We start from the raw sequence: 18374 nt of genomic DNA, 5'->3' as shown, positions 1-18374 counted from the left end.
TTCATCTACACTGATTGATGTGTATTTAACAAGTGACATCAATAAGGGATCATAGCTCTCACCTGGATTCACCTGGTCAGTCTGCCATGTTTTGTACACTCAGTGTATATGAATTAGCATTGGGGCGATAAGCAATTTACAAAGACTAGAAGCAGACATTTTTTCCTGCTCTTCTACTAGCCAGCTCTTATCAGCAGGCTTGAAATCTCAGACAAATGGTGTGAATGATGCCAAATGTGCATTGTTTCCCTATCATGAGCTGCATCAGGCTGTATACAGATTAGCCACTCTGGAACATCATTACCACATTCACATCTAAAATGCTAAAACGTACAAATAACATATTTGGAAATTGTGAATACACTTCCCACAAGTGCGGTTTAATTCATTTTGTGGTACTGTAACATTTTCAATAACCCCTATGGAACAGGATTTGAGAAGATCAGTTCAAACCATGGTCTTCCACACACATGTGACTTAATCAACTAGAATAGATATAGGATCTATGGAATGTGGTGTTTGGCACGCCATATCTTTTTAGCTTCATATTGAATAACTTAAGCTACGGTGAGGAAAAGGACACTGAATACCAAAAGTGGGATTAACAGTAAAGTAAATACATATTTATTTGAATCATCACTTTAGTCAGCTCTGGGAATGAAACCTTTGTGGGACCAAACCAGATGATTCTAGCTAAGTGAAGGTAATGTAAATGCATGTAGAGTGGAAAAACAACAATTGAAACCAAGATATTCAAGTACTTAAAAAAAGTTTATTGGTTTTAAAAACCATTAAAAAAAATCTCAACATCAGTGAGCACTTCAATTAAAAAAAGACAGAAGAAACTTTGCTGAAACGCTAAAGCAACTTTATCAAATTACTCTACGGTCTGCTGTACACTAGACAACAACAAGGGTTAAAGGGACTTTATACCAGGTCTGTGAAAAGTACAGGACTCAGCTGCCCCTGTGCACTTAAAGAAGAACAGACAGGGGTTGTCTTCATTTAAGTACAAACATCAGTGCTTATTTTCAATGGTTTCTGGAGAAAAAAAAAGAATCTTCACAGAGTTACATAAAAAAAGTAAAAACATCTAAATAAACAGAACGGATTCAAAACCTGAACATACAGAACAAATATTAATCTGAATTAGTAAACGTCAAACAATGCAAGTAACATGTGAGTCACTATACCGTTCAGTTCCGATTGACAGGACCAATCCTGAATTACAGCAAAGTGGTTACAAATACTCTGTACAATAGAATTCTACAAACATGCACACATATCATTTATTAATATTTCTGTTAAAATGTTTCTTTAAATTGAGTTTCATATTCTCATGAGAATGAAGTAAAAAAACAACAAAAAACAACAACATGTATCTCACTGAGATTAATTTACATTGCTACACAAGACAATTAGCGTTCTCATATTTTTTGATTGATATTTCAATTATTCTTTCACTTAGTTAAGCTCTTTAAAAAAAATATTTGGGGGGCTTCAATTAATGCATTTGTCCTAAAAGAGGTGCCAATGCCTTGGTTCATTAAATGTTTAGTGCAATAACATGAACCTTCAAAGCTTGTTGAAATTTTAACCATGACATTCCGATGTCCATTGCAATGTTCTGGGCACAAAATCTGTCAGAGAAAGATAGCTATGGAACCTGGTAATATATAATACTTTTTTTTTTTTTTTAATACCCATGCTATTTTCTCACTCGAAGCAGACATCTTCTGTAAAAAGCCAACCAATATAAATCTCAGGAAGCAAATAAAAAAAACACCAAGCTAAGAAAAAAAATCAAACACACAGCATTATCTGTACAAGAAAGGGCGCCAGCGGCCAAACACACAAGCACAGTTTAGCTGGCTCCTGATCCAAAATCACCAATATAGTATTTCAGAGGGTGCAGGTGCACAGAACCAGTTTATGTTATAACAATACAGTGTCAGAGCTTTCATATGTACAAACGGTGGGGTTCAAAATGAGAGGAACACTTACAACAGTCAACTGAATTAACCCCAATATTTTCCTGCTACATTGGTTTTTATAAACCAGAACAGTAGTGTGGTTTTCAGCATGTTTTCCAGTGCTACAGATCAGTTGCCAGTTTCACAATTTCCTCAAATTATTTTCAACCATCCCACCTGAAAGAAGGACAATTTCAAATGGCCATATAAAGGTATTTGACTCAGGCAAATAGGCAAATGACTGGGTTATTTGTGGGTTCTTCTGAAAAATCCTATTTAATGCTTTTTATCTCACACTAATTAGTTACTCTTTGGTATGGATATAAGGCTCAGAAGATTAAAAGCTCATAAAAACCACAGGATCTGGCCAATTAGCTATTCCCTTTATGATTTGCATGCCTTATTCACACACTGTTCTTCACTATAAGCTATATAAACCTGTAATAGATGACCCGTACTTTACCACTAAATGCCTTTTTTTGTCTCCAGGTGAAACACGTCCCTTCACTGTTAGAATAAAATGCAGTGCATTAATGAACTCAACAAGAACATTATTCAAGGGGAAGAAAATTACAATTTATACAAATGTTTGTAATTCTGTATTACAGTATTCCATAATACTGTATTTTCTACTGGATCTAGACTAATGTAAGGGGAATAGCTTTCAATGTACGATGGTAAAATATGCAATTTTGTGCCTTTTTATAGGAAGGACTTTGAAAATCCAATGGCATAATATTTTTTTCAAAATCATTGAAACTCCTTACATTTACAGTAGAAGGAAAACTATGAAATTTAATCTAAATTACTTCACATCCATCACATTATTTGCTGAATGTATGTAACATGAAACAAATAAAAAAAAGGGAAAAACGGCATACATTTACATAAACCTGCAGTAACCTACTTTGACAGTAGCAGCCGCTTTGAGAAGTAAAAAAATGCATAGTTTTAAAATAAATCAGAACAAGGAAAGTCTTTTTCCCCCCAAATAGATACATGACTGAAACAGGGCAGGGTCATCTCCAGTCAATACACTTTGGTATAGGGGTGTCATAAGGTTCAATTCCTATATTCCTCCACTTCCTTAAATCAATATATTTCTGTTAATTAAAATGATACCTGCCAAATAGTCACAAAGAACATAAATAAAAATCCTCGCCAGTGCCCTACACAAGTCTTAAAAAGCTTGACAGAGGTGAAAAAGGTCATCTTCTGCATTATACGGTTTAAATACAAGATTTAACTGTCCTTTGAGCTCCATCTTAAAGCCCATTTCCTTTAGTTCTGCAGTCACTAAAGTGCAAGCTATCCCCATTACAGGTTTCTATTACGATTGTTTTAAGTCTTATAAACATATACGATTCCAAACAAAGCAATCCTTTCGACACTAAGGGCAGGGGAGCTCAACTACAGTAAGAATTTCAGCATTCAGGGCAAAATGTGTGTGAAGCAGGCCTACAAAATGACAATATTAACAGATAACATCTGTTGTTCTTCAGCTACCTGCTCTCAGTTTCACTGTACTCAAAGTGCATTAACTACTGGGACATGAGGGGAAATTTGAAAAGGTGAAAAGACATAGTACATCAACCAAATTCAAATCTCGATTTAAATAGCCTACATTTTTTGAACCATGCACACTGGAATTTGAGTGGTCAATATCTTATTTGTAAAGTTTGCATAACATTTCAGCAAAACGGACAATCAGACATCTTCTGACAAGTTTAGTATACAGACAGTATATCTTGACCTTTAAATCTATAGTTTGAATAATATTCTGTAGAGTCACACAGATTCTTTTTCAAACAGCTGCCGTTTTCCTACTTGTAAAAATCCAAATTGTGAGAGAATGGAACTAGTTTGCCTCAATATCATTGCAAACAATGTATGTTAAAGGTCGAACGCAGCTGTTTTTATCTCAATATCAAATAATTTATTTCTGGGTAAAAATGAAGTACCGTACTGTGATTTAATTTAAAACAATGGTCAAAAAGTAACAAAAATAGCTTCTTAGCACAGAACAAATTCACAAAGCAAGAATTTGCTAGGACTGAGTAGGGATGGGAAACCTAAAAACTAGCCGTTATTGGCAGAAGGTGTGGAACTCTTTCTTATTGGTCTATTAAATACATATACTGCCAGATGATGTCACCATGCAGGCCAAAACTCCATCTCACCTAAACAGGCTGAAAGTTCAGCCAGTCTTTTCAAACAGCTCCTAAACTAAAAGGGCATTATCATTTTCAAAGTATTATTCCAACCTCAGTGTGGAAATATATAAAACATGGTTCTTTAAGTAGACCAACGATACATTTTTATTTACAGATTATGGGGGATTTGTTTTTAACCATTGATTGATTTTGGTATATTTGTCTTGCACTTGGAAGCACCTGCAATCCTTAAGAAGACTTGAAACGGCAATGAGAAACAGTACCAGTGCATGCTACTGCAAATGCCCTCTCAAGGTATCTCAACTCTTCATTGAGAGGTACAGAGGCATATTAGGTGAGCATACGCCCCATTTAACGTTCTCGCACAACAGTATGCTTCTAAAGCAATTCCAAATGATTTGTCTGATAAAGTCTATCTTCAAATCTACCTCAATGGAAGTAAAACAATTTACAGAGGGAGCAACAGTTGCCAATTATTTGCCAAACCTCTTGTTTTAGTCAACAGCTCCTGAACAAAAACATTATCCAAAATGAGTCTACAGATAGATGTTTGGTAATCTTTAAGAGATCTCTTTATATCCTGTCCTTCTAAAAATGTAAAAATACTTGTTATTCTACTGTCTTGATTTAAATGCTCTTGAATGACTTTATGATGTCTGAAGAGGGAGAAATGGATGAGTCAGCACCAGCGATGAGCTGTGAGAGAAAACCAGCATATTTGTAAGAGTGATCATTTCTGTTCAGCCTGGCACTTAGACTGGACAAAAGTCATTGTATCCAGAGTGTTGCAGTGTGCTATACAATGTCAATGTGAATAATTACAAAGAAGATTTTTACAAAACAATAGGTATAAACAAACCATTTCACCTTCATGAAATAAAAGCAGAGCCCATATTAACCCATTAACCCGACTGTGGGCTGGTCTTTACTTTCCAGCCAATCAAATCCATTGGAATTCGCAGTCTCACTGCAAATCTGCTGGAACAGCGGATCATTCTTCAGTTCCTCCAGTGTAGAGTCTTCATATTGTCCCTGCTGCTGATTGGGGTCAAAAAGAAGGTTTGTGTCCAAATTGTTCAGGTCATTGATGCTACTGGAAAGATCAGAGGTCAGTCGAAAATCAGACCCCACAGCGTTGAGTTCTGACACCTGTCCCACGAGCTGATTGCCAGGAGTAAGGCTGCCGTCCGCTAAGAGGTCTTTAACGGTGGTGCTGAAATCTAGCTGCTGCTGCTGTTGTTGCTGCTGAAGGTTCTGGGCCAGCAGCATAGGCTGGCTCTGCTGATGCTGCTGTTCTCCAGTAGCTGATTGTGCTTGGCTGTCACCTGCTGAGAGACTCATCTGTTCGTTCCTAGAGTTCTTCATGAGGTAACCAGGCTTCTGAAACTCGTACGCATTCTGAGTGTTGGAAGTCATCAGAGTCTGATGGTTGGCACTGCTGGGGAAGCTGGGAGTGGTCTCTAAGATGTGGGTGAGGTTCATACGGGCTGTGTAGTTGGAGGGCAGGTTGTTGATACCCAGGCCCCGCACCGCGTCGTCACTGTCCCCGTCCATCTTGCTCAGGAGCACGTTGGTGATCTTTTTGCTGTTGGTCTGGCCCTGCATGGGCAGCACCTCCGTCTGCATCATCACGTTGACAGGCACAGACTGGCTCCTCTGTGCCATGCTGCTGACGCTGCTGTTGCTGTTGGCGAAGATGTTGATCATCTCGGGGGTCACGGGGGAGGTGAAGGGGGACACCACTGTTCGGGGGATGTTCTGCAGGCCCTGGTTGCCACTCAGGTTTCGCTGGCGCACGGCAGGGCTCACACTACGACAGCGGAAGGTCCCACCTGCTGAGGATGTGCTGGTGGTCTTGTTGTCCAGAGGAGCAGGCACAGCGAAGCCCTCCTGCTTGTTCAGGTTGGCCATACTGGCTGCCTGCTGCTGCACCGGAGAGATGGGTGTCAGGCGGCCATAGTGTCCGTCGTGGTGCCTCATCTGAGACTGATAGGACTGGCCAGGGATGGCGAAGGCATGGGGCTTTCGGAAGTGGTCGTCGACTAGGTCTTGATAGCTGGGGAGGATACTGATGCCGTTGATGGAGTTCCCCCCGCTGTTGTTGTAACCATTGTTCATCCACTCCAGTTTGGCCTTGTCTGGGTGAGTAGCCATGGGCCTCTGCATGGGCTTGACGGGGCTGCTGGAGACAATGCTGCCGTCGTGGTAGCCTGTAATGCTGGAGTTAATGGGAGTGAAGGCAAAGGGATTCCTGCACTCCACAGGGCTGGGGGGCACGCTGCCGCTGCAGTTGGAGTGTGGAGTGCCGATGGGGGTGTGTCGGCTGCTCCCCAGGGCACTGTCCACCGGGGTGGTGGGGGCCATGCGGGAGCAGGGGCTCTCCCTAGTCATGCCCTGGCCTCCTCCCATCATCTCAGAGGTGGATGTGGGGGTGGGAGTTGGGGTAGGGATGGGGGTGTGGACAGGGGTGGTGCTGCTGTGTACTGATTGGTAGTAAGGGGTCACTGTCTGGTTGGAGGACATCATGTTGCCCTGCATTACAGACTGATGGCCTTGTAGCGTCACGTCAGCTCCGAAGGCCTGCAGACTGCTGTTGAGCTTCATCTGCTCCTCCATCTGCACCAGCTCCTCCACGATGCTGTCCTGGGTCATATCGTCATCATTGAAATGGAAGTAGTCCATGTCTGTCTGCATGGAGAGTTGGCTAGAGGCTGGGGCCTGGCCCATCATGGCCAGGGGCTCCATGACCGGTGTGGATGCCTGCTTGTGGTCTGTGATCTGCTGGGCATAGGCCTGCTGCTGCTGTTGCTTACCTCCCTCCAGCTGGCCCCCGACCCACATGGTGTTCCTCAGGTCACTCACAGCAGACTGCTCCAGTAGGGCAGAGCTGTTGGGCATGGATTGCATGTTACCTGTCATGTGCTGCTGGTGCTGAATTCGTGCATGACCAGCCGGGGCACTAACGTTGCCGATGCTGCTAGTGTCCATGGTGGTCAGAGTGTCTCTTCTCTGCACAGAGCTCTGTGGCTTGACAACAGTCTGGAAGCCTCTGGTTCCGATGGGGGAATCAGAGAGTGACAGGATTCGAGTTGGGACAGTGGAGTTCAGTTTCACAGTAACTTTGCCGATGGCTGGTGCACTTTCAGGTCTGACCGGGGTTCCTGCCCTGGGGAGTTTCTTCACTCCTGCACCAATCCCATGTCTGTAACCATCGGAGCCCCCAAGAGGCTGCTGGGAGATGAAGACCCTTTTGACAGGCGTGGGATAAGACTCTGAGCCGACGCCTGGGCGCTTCCTGGGGCTCTTGGAGGCGATGAGTGATGTGGCAACAGTGCCGCCATTGGGTGAAAGAGTGGTGCTGGTATTCTGATTGGAGACCGTCAAATACAAAGTACTTTCGTTATTGGTGTTATTATTGCTACCAGCTGTAGCTGCCACAGTATTGTTGCTCAAAGAGGACTTGCCATTGCAATTGGTTCCAGCCATTGCCTCCAGTCCCAGGGAGCCTTTAGTGTGAGGCATGGGCACACTGGCAGCCCTTGGTACAGCTCCTCCAGCCCTCTGGCCCCCTGCAGCTTCCTGAGTCATAGTAAGCCTGCTAGCACCCAGGGCCGGACTGCCCTCACTTATGGCGTCACCCTCCATCATCTTGATGTCGATGGTAGGTGTGGTGGTGGCCCGGCCTGACCTGGCTAAGGGGGACAGGATGGGGGCCACAGAGCCACTCCTGGCCCGTGGGCTGGGTCTGCTCTCCTCCAGGGCTACAGTGCTGCCCATGCCAGCAGAGGCAGGCCTTAAGGTGGTGTTGGTTAGGGTGGTTGTAGTGCTGCAGTTTGGAGCCAGGGATATGGTGGTCATCTTGACCACGTTGACAGAGCTGATGTGGGGTGTAGGCTGCATCATGGTCTTGATGGGGCTGTTGGTGATGAGCAGGGTGGGGGGCGAGCGCAGGGTGATGGCGCTGGTGGCTGAGGGTTTAGGCAGGATCTGGGCATAGCGGTGGCGGGCAGAGCGGTCCCCCACAGGGCTGGCTGGGATATTCTGAGGGGTCTTGGGACACTTGACAGGCTGCATTGACTGGGTCACCACTTGGAAGTTGACAGGCAGAATCTTGCTCTCCGATGTTCCCACAGGACTGGGGGACATCAGCTGCCTGCTCCTTTGTACCTGCATATACAGCATAGAAAAACATGATACAAAAAAGTATTAATAAGATGCACAGTTGAAGTCAGAAGTTTACATACACCTTAGCCAAATACATTTAAAACTCAGTTTTTCACAATTCCTGACATTTAATCTGAGTAAAAATTCCCTGTCTTAGGTCCGTTAGGATCATCAATTTATTTTAAGAATGTGAAATGTCAGAATAATAGTAGAGATAATGATTTATTTCAGCTTTTATTTCTTTCATCACATTCCCAGGGGTCAGAAGTTTACATACACTCAATTAGTATTTGGTAGCATTGCCTTTAAATTGTTTAACTTGGGTCAAACGTTTCAGATAGCCTTCCACAAGCTTCCCACAATAAGCTGGGTGAATTTTGGCCCATTCCTCCTGACAGAGCTCATGTAACCGAGTCAGGTTTGTAGGCCTCCTTGCTCACACACGCTTTTTCAGTTCTGTCCACAAATCTTCCATAGGACTGAGGTCAGGGCTTTGTGATAGCCACTCCAATACCTTGACTTTGTTGTCCTTAAGCCATTTTGCCACAACTTTGGAATATGCTTGGGGTCATTGTCCATTTGGAAGACCCATGTGCGTCCAAGCTTTAACTTCCTGACTGATATCTTGAGATGTTGCTTCAATATATCCACATAATTATCCTCCCTCATGATGCCATCTATTTTGTGAAGTGCACCAGTCCTTCCTGCATCAAAGCACCCCCACAACATGATGCTGCCACCCCCGTGCTTCACGGTTGGGATGGTGTTCTTCGGCTTGCAAGCCTCCCCCTTTTTCCTCCAAATATAACGATGGTCATTATGGCCAAACAGTTCTATTTTTGTTTCATCAGACCAGAGGACATTAATCCAAAAAGTACAATCTTTGTCCCCATGTGCAGTTGCAAACCGTAATCTGGCTTTTTTATGGTGGTTTTGGAGCAGTGGCTTCTTCCTTGCTGAGCGGCCTTTCAGGTTATGTCGATATAGGACTCGTTTTACTGTGGATATAGATACTTTTGTACCGGTTTCCTCCAGCATCTTCACAAGGTCCTTTGTTGTTGTTCTGGGATTGATTTGCACTTTTCGCACCAAAGTACATTCATCTCTAGGAGACAGAACGCGTCTCCTTCCTGAGCGGTATGATGGCTGCGTGGTCCCATGGTGTTTATACTTGAATACTATTGTTTGTACAGATGAATGTGGTACCTTCAGGCATTTGGAAATTGCTCCCAAGGATGAACCAGACTTGTGGAGGTCTACAATTTTTTTTCTGAGGTCTTGGTTGATTTCTTATGATTTTCCCATGATGTCAAGCAAAGAGGCACTGAGTTTGAAGGTAGGCCTTGAAATACATCCACAGGTACGCCTCCAATTGACTCAAATTATGTCAATTAGCCTATCAGAAGCTTCTAAAGCCATGACATCATTTTCTGGAATTTTCCAAGCTGTTTAAAGGCATAGTCAACTTAGTGTATGTAAACTTCTGACCCACTGGAATTGTGATACAGTGAATTATAAGTGAAATCATCTGTCTTCAAAAAAAGTATGCAACACTTTCATAACTCCAGTTATGAATAGCTTCTGTTGCACATGTGATATAGGCAACACAAAGTTATCACTTGTATAGATGAGTAACAGGAACACTGCAAAGACAGTGGGATATATAGAGTAAGCTTAGACAAACACAGAAGTAGAATACAAGCTTTGCTTACCGTGATGGGGCTGGGGACTGCAGCTACCATAATGCCAATGGTGGGATGTGGGGAGAGCAGGGCTGGGCTTCTACAGGTAATGGAGCCGACACCAGGCGTGCCCCCGTCAGCCCGCCTGGCCTGAGCCTCTCCGGGGAGGGGGGAGTGCAGCATCTGCTCCTGCTGCTTCTTCTGGATCTTCCGCTGGAGCTGCTGCTTGGCATCGATGGAGGGAGAGGGCAGGGTCTTCACTTGGGACTGGAAGGAGTGGGCTTCAGCTGTTGGTGCGAATGCTGAGGATGGGAGTGGCGTTTTAACTCCTAAAGGGAAGAGACAGAGGAAGACAGAAACAGGTTAACACATATTTTGGGTTAACAAATTGTCATGGTCCTCCTAGGCAGAGCAGCTTCTATTTTGAAGAAAGCATAACTATCCCACTGGGCACAAACTGGTTGAATCAATGTTGTTTCCACATCATTTCAATGAAATGACGTTGAACCAATGTGGAATAGACATCTGTGCCTAGAGGGATGGCTTTTAGGGACTGACAGGAGGTGGTATGTAAATGCACTGTAGCAGGTCAATGAGAAGAATCTGCCACTAGATGGAAACATTTCACTGTTCATCATACATGAGGCAGTGAAAGGACAAGTGAATTTTGACTATCAACACTTTCAGTGCACACGGACAGTATTCAGAGCCCTTAACTCTTCACATATTTTGTTACGTTACAGCCTTATTCTAAAATGGCAAAGCAAAAACAGGTTTATATACATTTTTGGAAATGTATTAAAAATAAAAAACAGAAATACCTTATTTACATAAGTATTTAGCATTGAGGGAAAGACTAACGGCGCAAAGTACAGAGATCCTAGATGAAAACCTGCTCCAGAGTGCTCAGGACTTCAGACTGGGCCGAAGGTTCACCTTCCAACAGGACAACGACCCTAAGCACACAGCCAAGACAACGCAGGAGTGGCTTTGGGACAAGTCTCTGAAAGTCCTTGGGTGGCCCAGCCAGAGCCCGGACTTGAACCCGATCAAACATCTCTGGAGACCTGAAAATAGCATTGCAGCGAGGCTCCCCATTCAACCCGACAGAGCTTGAGAGGATCTACAGAGAAAAATGGGATAAACTCCCCAAATAAAGGTGTGCCAAGCTTGTAGCGTCATACCCAAGACTCAAGGCTGTGATAGCTGCCAAAAGGTGATTCAACAAAGTACTAAGTAAAGGGTTTGAATACTTATGTAAATGTAATCTTTTTTAATTTTTTATACATTAGCAAAAATGCCTAAAAACCTGTTTTTGATTTGTCATTTTAAAATAAGGCTGTAACGTAACAAAATGTGGAAAAAGTCAAGGGATCTGAATACTTTGCAGATGCACTGTATTGTCACCTGTTGGTGTACCAGTCATGACAGTAAGGGCTGCCACAGATTTGGTGCCGATGTAGTGGCTGTTGAGGAGGAAGCGAGCCAGGTCCTCCACAGCATCAAACTGGCGGCTCAGCACCTTCTGGGCCCACTCACACACCAGGCCACAGGCTGCAGAGCGCACCTCCTCCTCCGCACTGCACAGCTGACCTGAGGCTTCCAGCACCTCACACTGAAGCACAATATAGGCACATGTACAGGTGTTAAGAATTATAGTCGTACATATCCCTGTATTACTTTTAGTTCAATAAGAAGCCTCAAAACATAGTCATTTTCTTAACACATTACATTAATGAAAGTTATGTTATGGTTGGACTACAGTTAGGCAAACCTTTCTTACTTAAATAGATTTTCAAGAAAATAAGTAAGGTAAAGACCTTGAGAGGAAGGCAGACAGACAACTTACCCCATCCCCTGTTTTATGTAACTCCAGGTTGGGTAAAGATGGCATGTGGACAAAGGCTTTCTTCCTCAGTCCACTATAGCAGTATGTGAGCAGGGGTTAAGGTAAAAAACACTGAACGGTCAAACATTTAAGAGTTAATTTATGGAGGTGCTAAAATGTGTTGGTTGTTTGTCTGTAAAGAGCCGGGCTTTACCGCTTCAGGGACCATTCTAGCCATAAGAGACTGGGATTGCCCCACAGCATAGGGTAAGAAAAGTGCCTCAGGGCAGAAGGTCAGTTGTCACTCACAGACAGAACTGAGGAAGAGTCTTCTCACCCGAAGCTGAGACAGCTATTTTTTTTTATTTCACCTTTATTTAACCAGGTAGGCCCAGTTGAGAACAAGTTCTCATTTACAACTGCGACCTATGTCCCAACCAGCATCAGTTGCTAGTCACTCCACTACTAATCCCTCAGCCCCTCAGGCCTGTCACACTCCCACTGAACCTTCTCTTCCCCCTCCAACCTTTGGAGATGTGACCAACTCCACTGCCAAAATAAGGCTCTGTGGATTTGTGGTGAGAGCTAGCCTTTTATCAGATGCTGGTGTGTGAGAGTGTGACAGCAGGTGCTCCCTGCTGAACACTTCCATACACTTAGGTGTCTCTCACAACCAGGCAAAGAGCTACTCAGAGTTATAGCACAGTTATGAATGACTCACTTTCTCTCACACCAAACAAATAATAAAATACAGACAAATAGGTCAAAGAGTGTGATCTTGAATTAACTTGTACCTTTGTAGAGTGTGTATTCACTTTGGTAACAGTTAATAGTTCATTTAAAAAGGAAGATATAGATTACTAAGCAAGCCACAGCTCAAGATGTTCTGATTTGGTCTGATTTGACTTGGGCGCTCATATTGAGTTTCAGTTGCTATTGCAACCGTCATATAAAAACAAGGTCTATTTCAGAAAGGCTCTGCATTGAAAATAAAAAATTGCATTCATACGCAAGTATTTTATGCTATTCTATTTTCCAACTCCACCTCAACAAAATAAGAACGAAGTCACTTGTCACTTTACTAATTTAACGGACACTAATCTCATTGGAGACTGGAGCTTTGCTAAGTCTAGAGTCGTGATCTCATGGAAAAGACATTGAAAAGACATTTCACAAATTGTTTCCTGAAGGTCAAGAACACAGTGATTCCCCTAAGTGTCTCTGTCCTACTATACTGCTCTCCAGGCAGAGGCCGCTTTATTTGATTTAATTTCAGTTCTATATTTAGAGGCTCCATGAACTGAGACAACAGATGTTCTGCGACCAGAGTCCAGAGGCCAGATTGTTCGCTACAAACCATTCCATTGAAGGATATTTTGATTTGCCTCTCATGCCAAGTCGACGTGCCTTCATGTTTGGAAATACATTTTTCATGATCTTTCCAAAGTCCGCAGCACTCAGTGGGTGGTAGCAGAGATTGTCACAATAGCTCCTGAAACAAACAAACAAGAGGAAGACAGACACAGACAGTAAACATTTGTTGGACAGGGGAAGTAAAGTTCAGATAAACAAGGTATTGGAAATCTCAGTAAAACCAAATAAACTATGTTAAATATGAAATAAGGACAGTCACATCAAAACAGTGACATCTGGGTGAAGACGTTCCCAAAGAAATCTGAAACATTATTAGTACTTTCATTTGCAATGAAAGAGGACGTCAAACTGTGTGTTACGTAACAGTCACATAGCATTTCAGACTTTCCGTTCTAGTGTTACCAACACATGGTGCACATCTTTTCACATGCTTTCTGCATCTATTTATATTGGTGCTTTGGCTGGCGGTATGTAGATCCTTCATAGCTGGCAGTGTATGGTAAAGGCTTATTTATTTAGTAACAGCCAAATGCTATGTACTTTCATAACATGCATCTCATGTCATAAAATAAAAACGGCCACACAAATGTGTACCTTGTTCTTGTGAATCTTCTTAGAAGTCAAGTGCTCATGGAAATCAAATTCAAAAGTAAATCTATCCATTTCCACCTGGTATGAAATTTAACCTATCAGGTATTCAAAACTCCCCTAAAATACCTGTACACAGTGCTATCAATATGTTTCTAAATTGGTGCGGTGCCCCTTTCCAGAACATCAAAACAGGATGACAGTTTTTTATTTGTATTTAACAGTACTATTGCTTTGAAAATGACCCGAGCTGGGCGAAGCCCCATTGGCTTCACACTTCTCTATGTCCCCTTTCTCACAGTCAGGTACCCACTTGTACTCGTCATAGACCTCCTGTTTGGGCAGAGAGGTTTCTGGGTGTTCCTCTAGGTGACTGCGAATCCAGTTGAACGCGTGCATCTGCTGAGTGCGGCTTGATGACATGGAGCTCTGATCACTGCTAGAGAAAGCAGGAGAAAATAGGTTATTTACAATACAATCACAAAAAACATTGACTGTCGGATCTACCTTTCCCGCCCCATTTTTCAAACCCAACCAACACACATCACCCCCATGTCTCTGTGTTGTAAGTGAGAGAGGTTTATGTACCATGACAGTTCTCCAGGACTGGCAGACCCTCTCTCAGTCCTGATGGGCATCGTGTGGAGTGTTGGGGAGTTGAGGTGATGAGGATTAGATGTGGAGAACAAGTAGGAATTGATCATTGCTTTTCAATCAAGGTATGATATTGACAACATCAATGAGCAGTGTGTGTTTGTCACCTGATGCTAAACTAACTTTAAGCCACTGCCCCTGGACACTTCTGTAGATGAGAGGATTGGATAAATTCAAACAATGTGGGGAAATTCCTCTTAGCCCTTCAGAAGTAAAGCTATTACAGTATTCCTTAGGCCTAATACATATCCAATCATCTCAGATCTACACACATTTCTAAGGAGTAGGGGCTTGGATCATTTGGAATTAAGCGTGCGTGCGTATGTGTGTGTGTGTGTGTTACAGATCAAATATACATTAGAGAGAAGACGAGACAAATCTACACATATTTTACAATAAGGTAAAACATGAAGGGTTGGGGAAAGATGTTATTAAGTTATTAAGTAAGGACTTTCAATCAGAACACACACACAGGTGATAGTCATATGTGGGAAATCATTATCAAATCAATCAATGCAACAATTAAAAACAAAAATACCAACGCTTATTTGCTATTGAAGAGAGAATGTTTGCACACACACACCCTCCTAACTGGTAGTCCTAAGTGGAAATTCAATATCAAATCAATCAATGCAATGCTTATTTTTTTTTTTTTAAACAGCCAAAGCCTATTTGCTCTCTAAAAGAGAGAGTATGGCATAACGAGTAGAGTTTGACGTAACCACAGTCCAAGCTAATGTTGACAACCATTGTAGCATGTGGGGATAGGATAGGGTGCAGAACATCTATATTATGCTACTAGGCTAATGGATAATGGGGTAGATGAACAACATTAGGCTAAGTCATGTGCAAATGGTGTGGAACTGCATGCAGACATGACACAAAACAAACAATGTTCAATCAAATGAAAGAATGACCAATTACCTTTTTTCACTGTTGCTGGGACCAGAAGGCAACTTAAGGTAGAGGTAGAGTTTCTCGATGTCTGTAAACGTCTCCACATCTTGCTGTAAAAGCGGACCACAGGGAAGAAAAGGGATTTAATAACAAACAGTAGGGATGCACGATATATCGGTGAACATATCGGAATCGGCCGACATTAGCTACAAATGCCAACATCGGTATCGGCCAGATGTCTAGTTTAACCTGTTAGGGCTAGGAGACAGTATTTACACGGCCGGATAAAAAACGTACCCGATTTAATCTGGTTACTACTCCTACCCAGTAACTAGAATATGCATATAATTATTGGCTTTGGATAGAAAACACCCTAAAGTTTCTAAAACTGTTTGAATGGTGTCTGTGAGTATAACAGAACTCATATGGCAGGCAAAAACCTGAGAAGATTCCTTACAGGAAGTGCCCTCTCTGACAAGATCTTGTTCTTCTTGTCTCTGTTTATTGAAGACTGAGGATCTTTGCTGTAACGTGACACTTCCTACGGCTCCCATAGGCTCTCAGAGCCCGGGAAAAAGCTGAATGATATCGAGGCAGCCCCAGGCTGAAACACATTTGCGCTTTTGGCAAGTGGCCGATCAGAGGACAATGGGCTTAGGCGCGTGCACGGGTCGACCCCGTGCTTTACTTTCTTTCGTCTTTTTACCTAAACGCAGATTCCCGGTCGGAATATTATCGCTTTTTTACGAGAAAAATGGCATAAAAATTGATTTTAAACAGCGGTTGACATGCTTCGAAGTACGGTAATGGAATATTTAGAATTTTATTGTCACGAAATGCGTCGTGCTCGTCACCCTTCTTTACCCTTTCGGATAGTGTCTTGAACGCACAAACAAAACGCCGCTGTTTGGATATAACTATGGATTATTTGGGACCAAACCAACATTTGTTATTGAAGTAGAAGTCCTGAGAGTGCATTCTGACGAAGAACACCAAAGGTAATCAAACTTTTCTAATAGTAAATCGGAGTTTGGTGAAGGCTAAACTTGCTGGGTGTCTAAATAGCTAGCCCTGTGATGCCGGGCTATCTACTTAGAATATTGCAAAATGTGCTTTCACCGAAAAGCTATTTTAAAAATCGGACATATCGAGTGCAGAGGAGTTCTGTATCTATAATTCTTAAAATAATTGTTATGCTTTTTGTGAACGTTTATCGTGAGTAATTTAGTAAATTGTTAGTAAATTCACCGGAAGTTTGCGGGGGGGTATGCTAGTTCTGAACGTCACATGCTAATGTAAAAAGCTGGTTTTGATCTAATATGAACTTGGTTGAACAAACATGCATGTATTGTATAACATAATGTCCTAGGTGTGTCATCTGATGAAGATCAAAGGTTAGTGCTGCATTTAGCTGTCTTCTGGGTTTTTGTGACATTTTATGCTAGCTTGAAAAATGGGTGTCTGATTATTCTGGCTGGGTACTCTGCTGACATAATGTAATGTTTTGCTTTCGTTGTAAAGCATTTTTGAAATCGGACAGTGTGGTTAGATTAACGAGAGTCTTGTCTTTAAAATGGTGTAAAATAGTCATATGTTTGAGAAATTGAAGTAATAGCATTTCTAAGGTATTTTGAATAACGCGCCACAGGATTCCACTGGCTGTTACGTAGGTGGGACGATTTCGTCCCGCCGACCCTAGAGAGGTTAACGCCAATGTTAAAAACCGATGTCAAAGCTACCGTGCATACCTATATAACGTAGGTACATGACGTAATGACGCTCCACGTTAAATTTGGCGCTACACAGCATTCCTAACCTAGCCCACAATGTCTGCTGTGTGGATCGAGCAGTCAACAAGTCAAGGAGTCATTTGAAAGAGTAAGAAAATTTCAGCGAAACCCAAGATAATGGAATTCATTGTCCTTGACAATCAACCGTTCTCTGTCGTGGGTGATGTTGGCTTTCGCCAACTGATCGAGCACCGGTATACACTTCCAAGTGCACTATTTTTTAGATGTTGCCCAACCGGAGTTACACAGTAATAGCGTCACTGCTATTAGCTTCACGACATGCATACTATAGAATGCCGTTTGGGTCTTTGCGTGTCAAAAAAAGATAAAGTAGCACTGTCAAAGCTGTACAAAAAAGTCTGCAAACAAGCAAACACCAGCCACGAACAATGTGTATGCAATACCGCATTTGTAATAAAGCATCATTTGCTCGACCGCACTAGCACCAATACAACCAGCCTGAAAACAATGACCAGTAGAAACTGCAGTCATGTTCATTATTCTTAGCAATGATTTAGGAATCCTTGTAAGTATTAGCTAAGTTGCCACTTTTTGTTCGCCTATTGAAATTGAACGTTATAAGCAGCCAGCTAGCTTCATCTGGCTTTTGAGGCTCGAACTGACCGGGTTATGTGTTGTGAAGCTAGCTACAATAAGGATTAGGCACAATAATGGAATTTGCGGTTTGCCTTCAAAAAAAGTGTCATTGACAGTGATGGAAATGAATACAAATAGTATAATTATGCCATACTTTTATTTTGAAGGCTAACTGCAAAGTCCACTATTGTGGCTAATCCTTATTGTGGCTAATCCTTATTGTGGCTAGCTTCACACAGATGGGTCCGACCACCATTAATCAAATAAGAACTGTCTTACAAATTAGGGTTATTTTAGATGACACCTAGCTACTGAAACAGATGTCGTTTTGCTAGGTTTTTGGGGAAGAACATTGTTTGCATCCATGAGCTAGCTAGCTTTTTTTATGACCAGCACTGTAGGTGCGTGAGACAACTTTACCAGCATCATAGCATATATACGGATGAATCGTTGCGACATATGAAATACGAGTGATAGTGTAATCAATGTGTAATAACTACGTTAAAATTTATGAACGCATTAAATTATGTGACGTGCAGTCATATTCAGGTCCTGATTGCGTGTCAAATAACACTATTTGACCAAAGACCCAAACGGTGTTCCATAGAAATCCTGGTTGAGAATGAAACAACTGAACAAATGAACAATGAAAC

General features: G+C 42.4%; 1 protein-coding gene across 2 annotated transcripts in view; it reads right to left on the bottom strand.

Annotated features, from left to right (window-relative positions):
- Nucleotides 1-752: 752 nt before the first annotated feature.
- Nucleotides 753-18374, bottom strand: part of LOC115203106 (DNA-binding protein RFX7) — a 45567-nt gene continuing 27945 nt past the window's right edge. Inside the window, exons 3-10 of one of the 2 annotated variants that reach the window (XM_029767484.1) lie at nucleotides 15362-15444; nucleotides 14372-14410; nucleotides 14097-14222; nucleotides 13197-13313; nucleotides 11843-11927; nucleotides 11401-11608; nucleotides 10024-10322; nucleotides 753-8314 (exon numbers count right to left, since the gene is read on the bottom strand). In XM_029767484.1, coding sequence (XP_029623344.1) covers nucleotides 5042-8314; nucleotides 10024-10322; nucleotides 11401-11608; nucleotides 11843-11927; nucleotides 13197-13313; nucleotides 14097-14222; nucleotides 14372-14410; nucleotides 15362-15444 — 4230 coding nt within the window. In that variant the 3' untranslated portion in view covers nucleotides 753-5041. The remainder of the gene's footprint in view (nucleotides 8315-10023; nucleotides 10323-11400; nucleotides 11609-11842; nucleotides 11928-13196; nucleotides 13314-14096; nucleotides 14223-14371; nucleotides 14411-15361; nucleotides 15445-18374) is intronic. The other variant, XM_029767485.1, reaches the window with a different exon arrangement.

This window comes from Salmo trutta, chromosome 12 (genome assembly GCF_901001165.1).
Source record: "Salmo trutta chromosome 12, fSalTru1.1, whole genome shotgun sequence".
NCBI classification, from domain to species: Eukaryota; Metazoa; Chordata; class Actinopteri; order Salmoniformes; family Salmonidae; genus Salmo; species Salmo trutta.
This window is presented reverse-complemented; position numbering and strand designations above follow the sequence as displayed.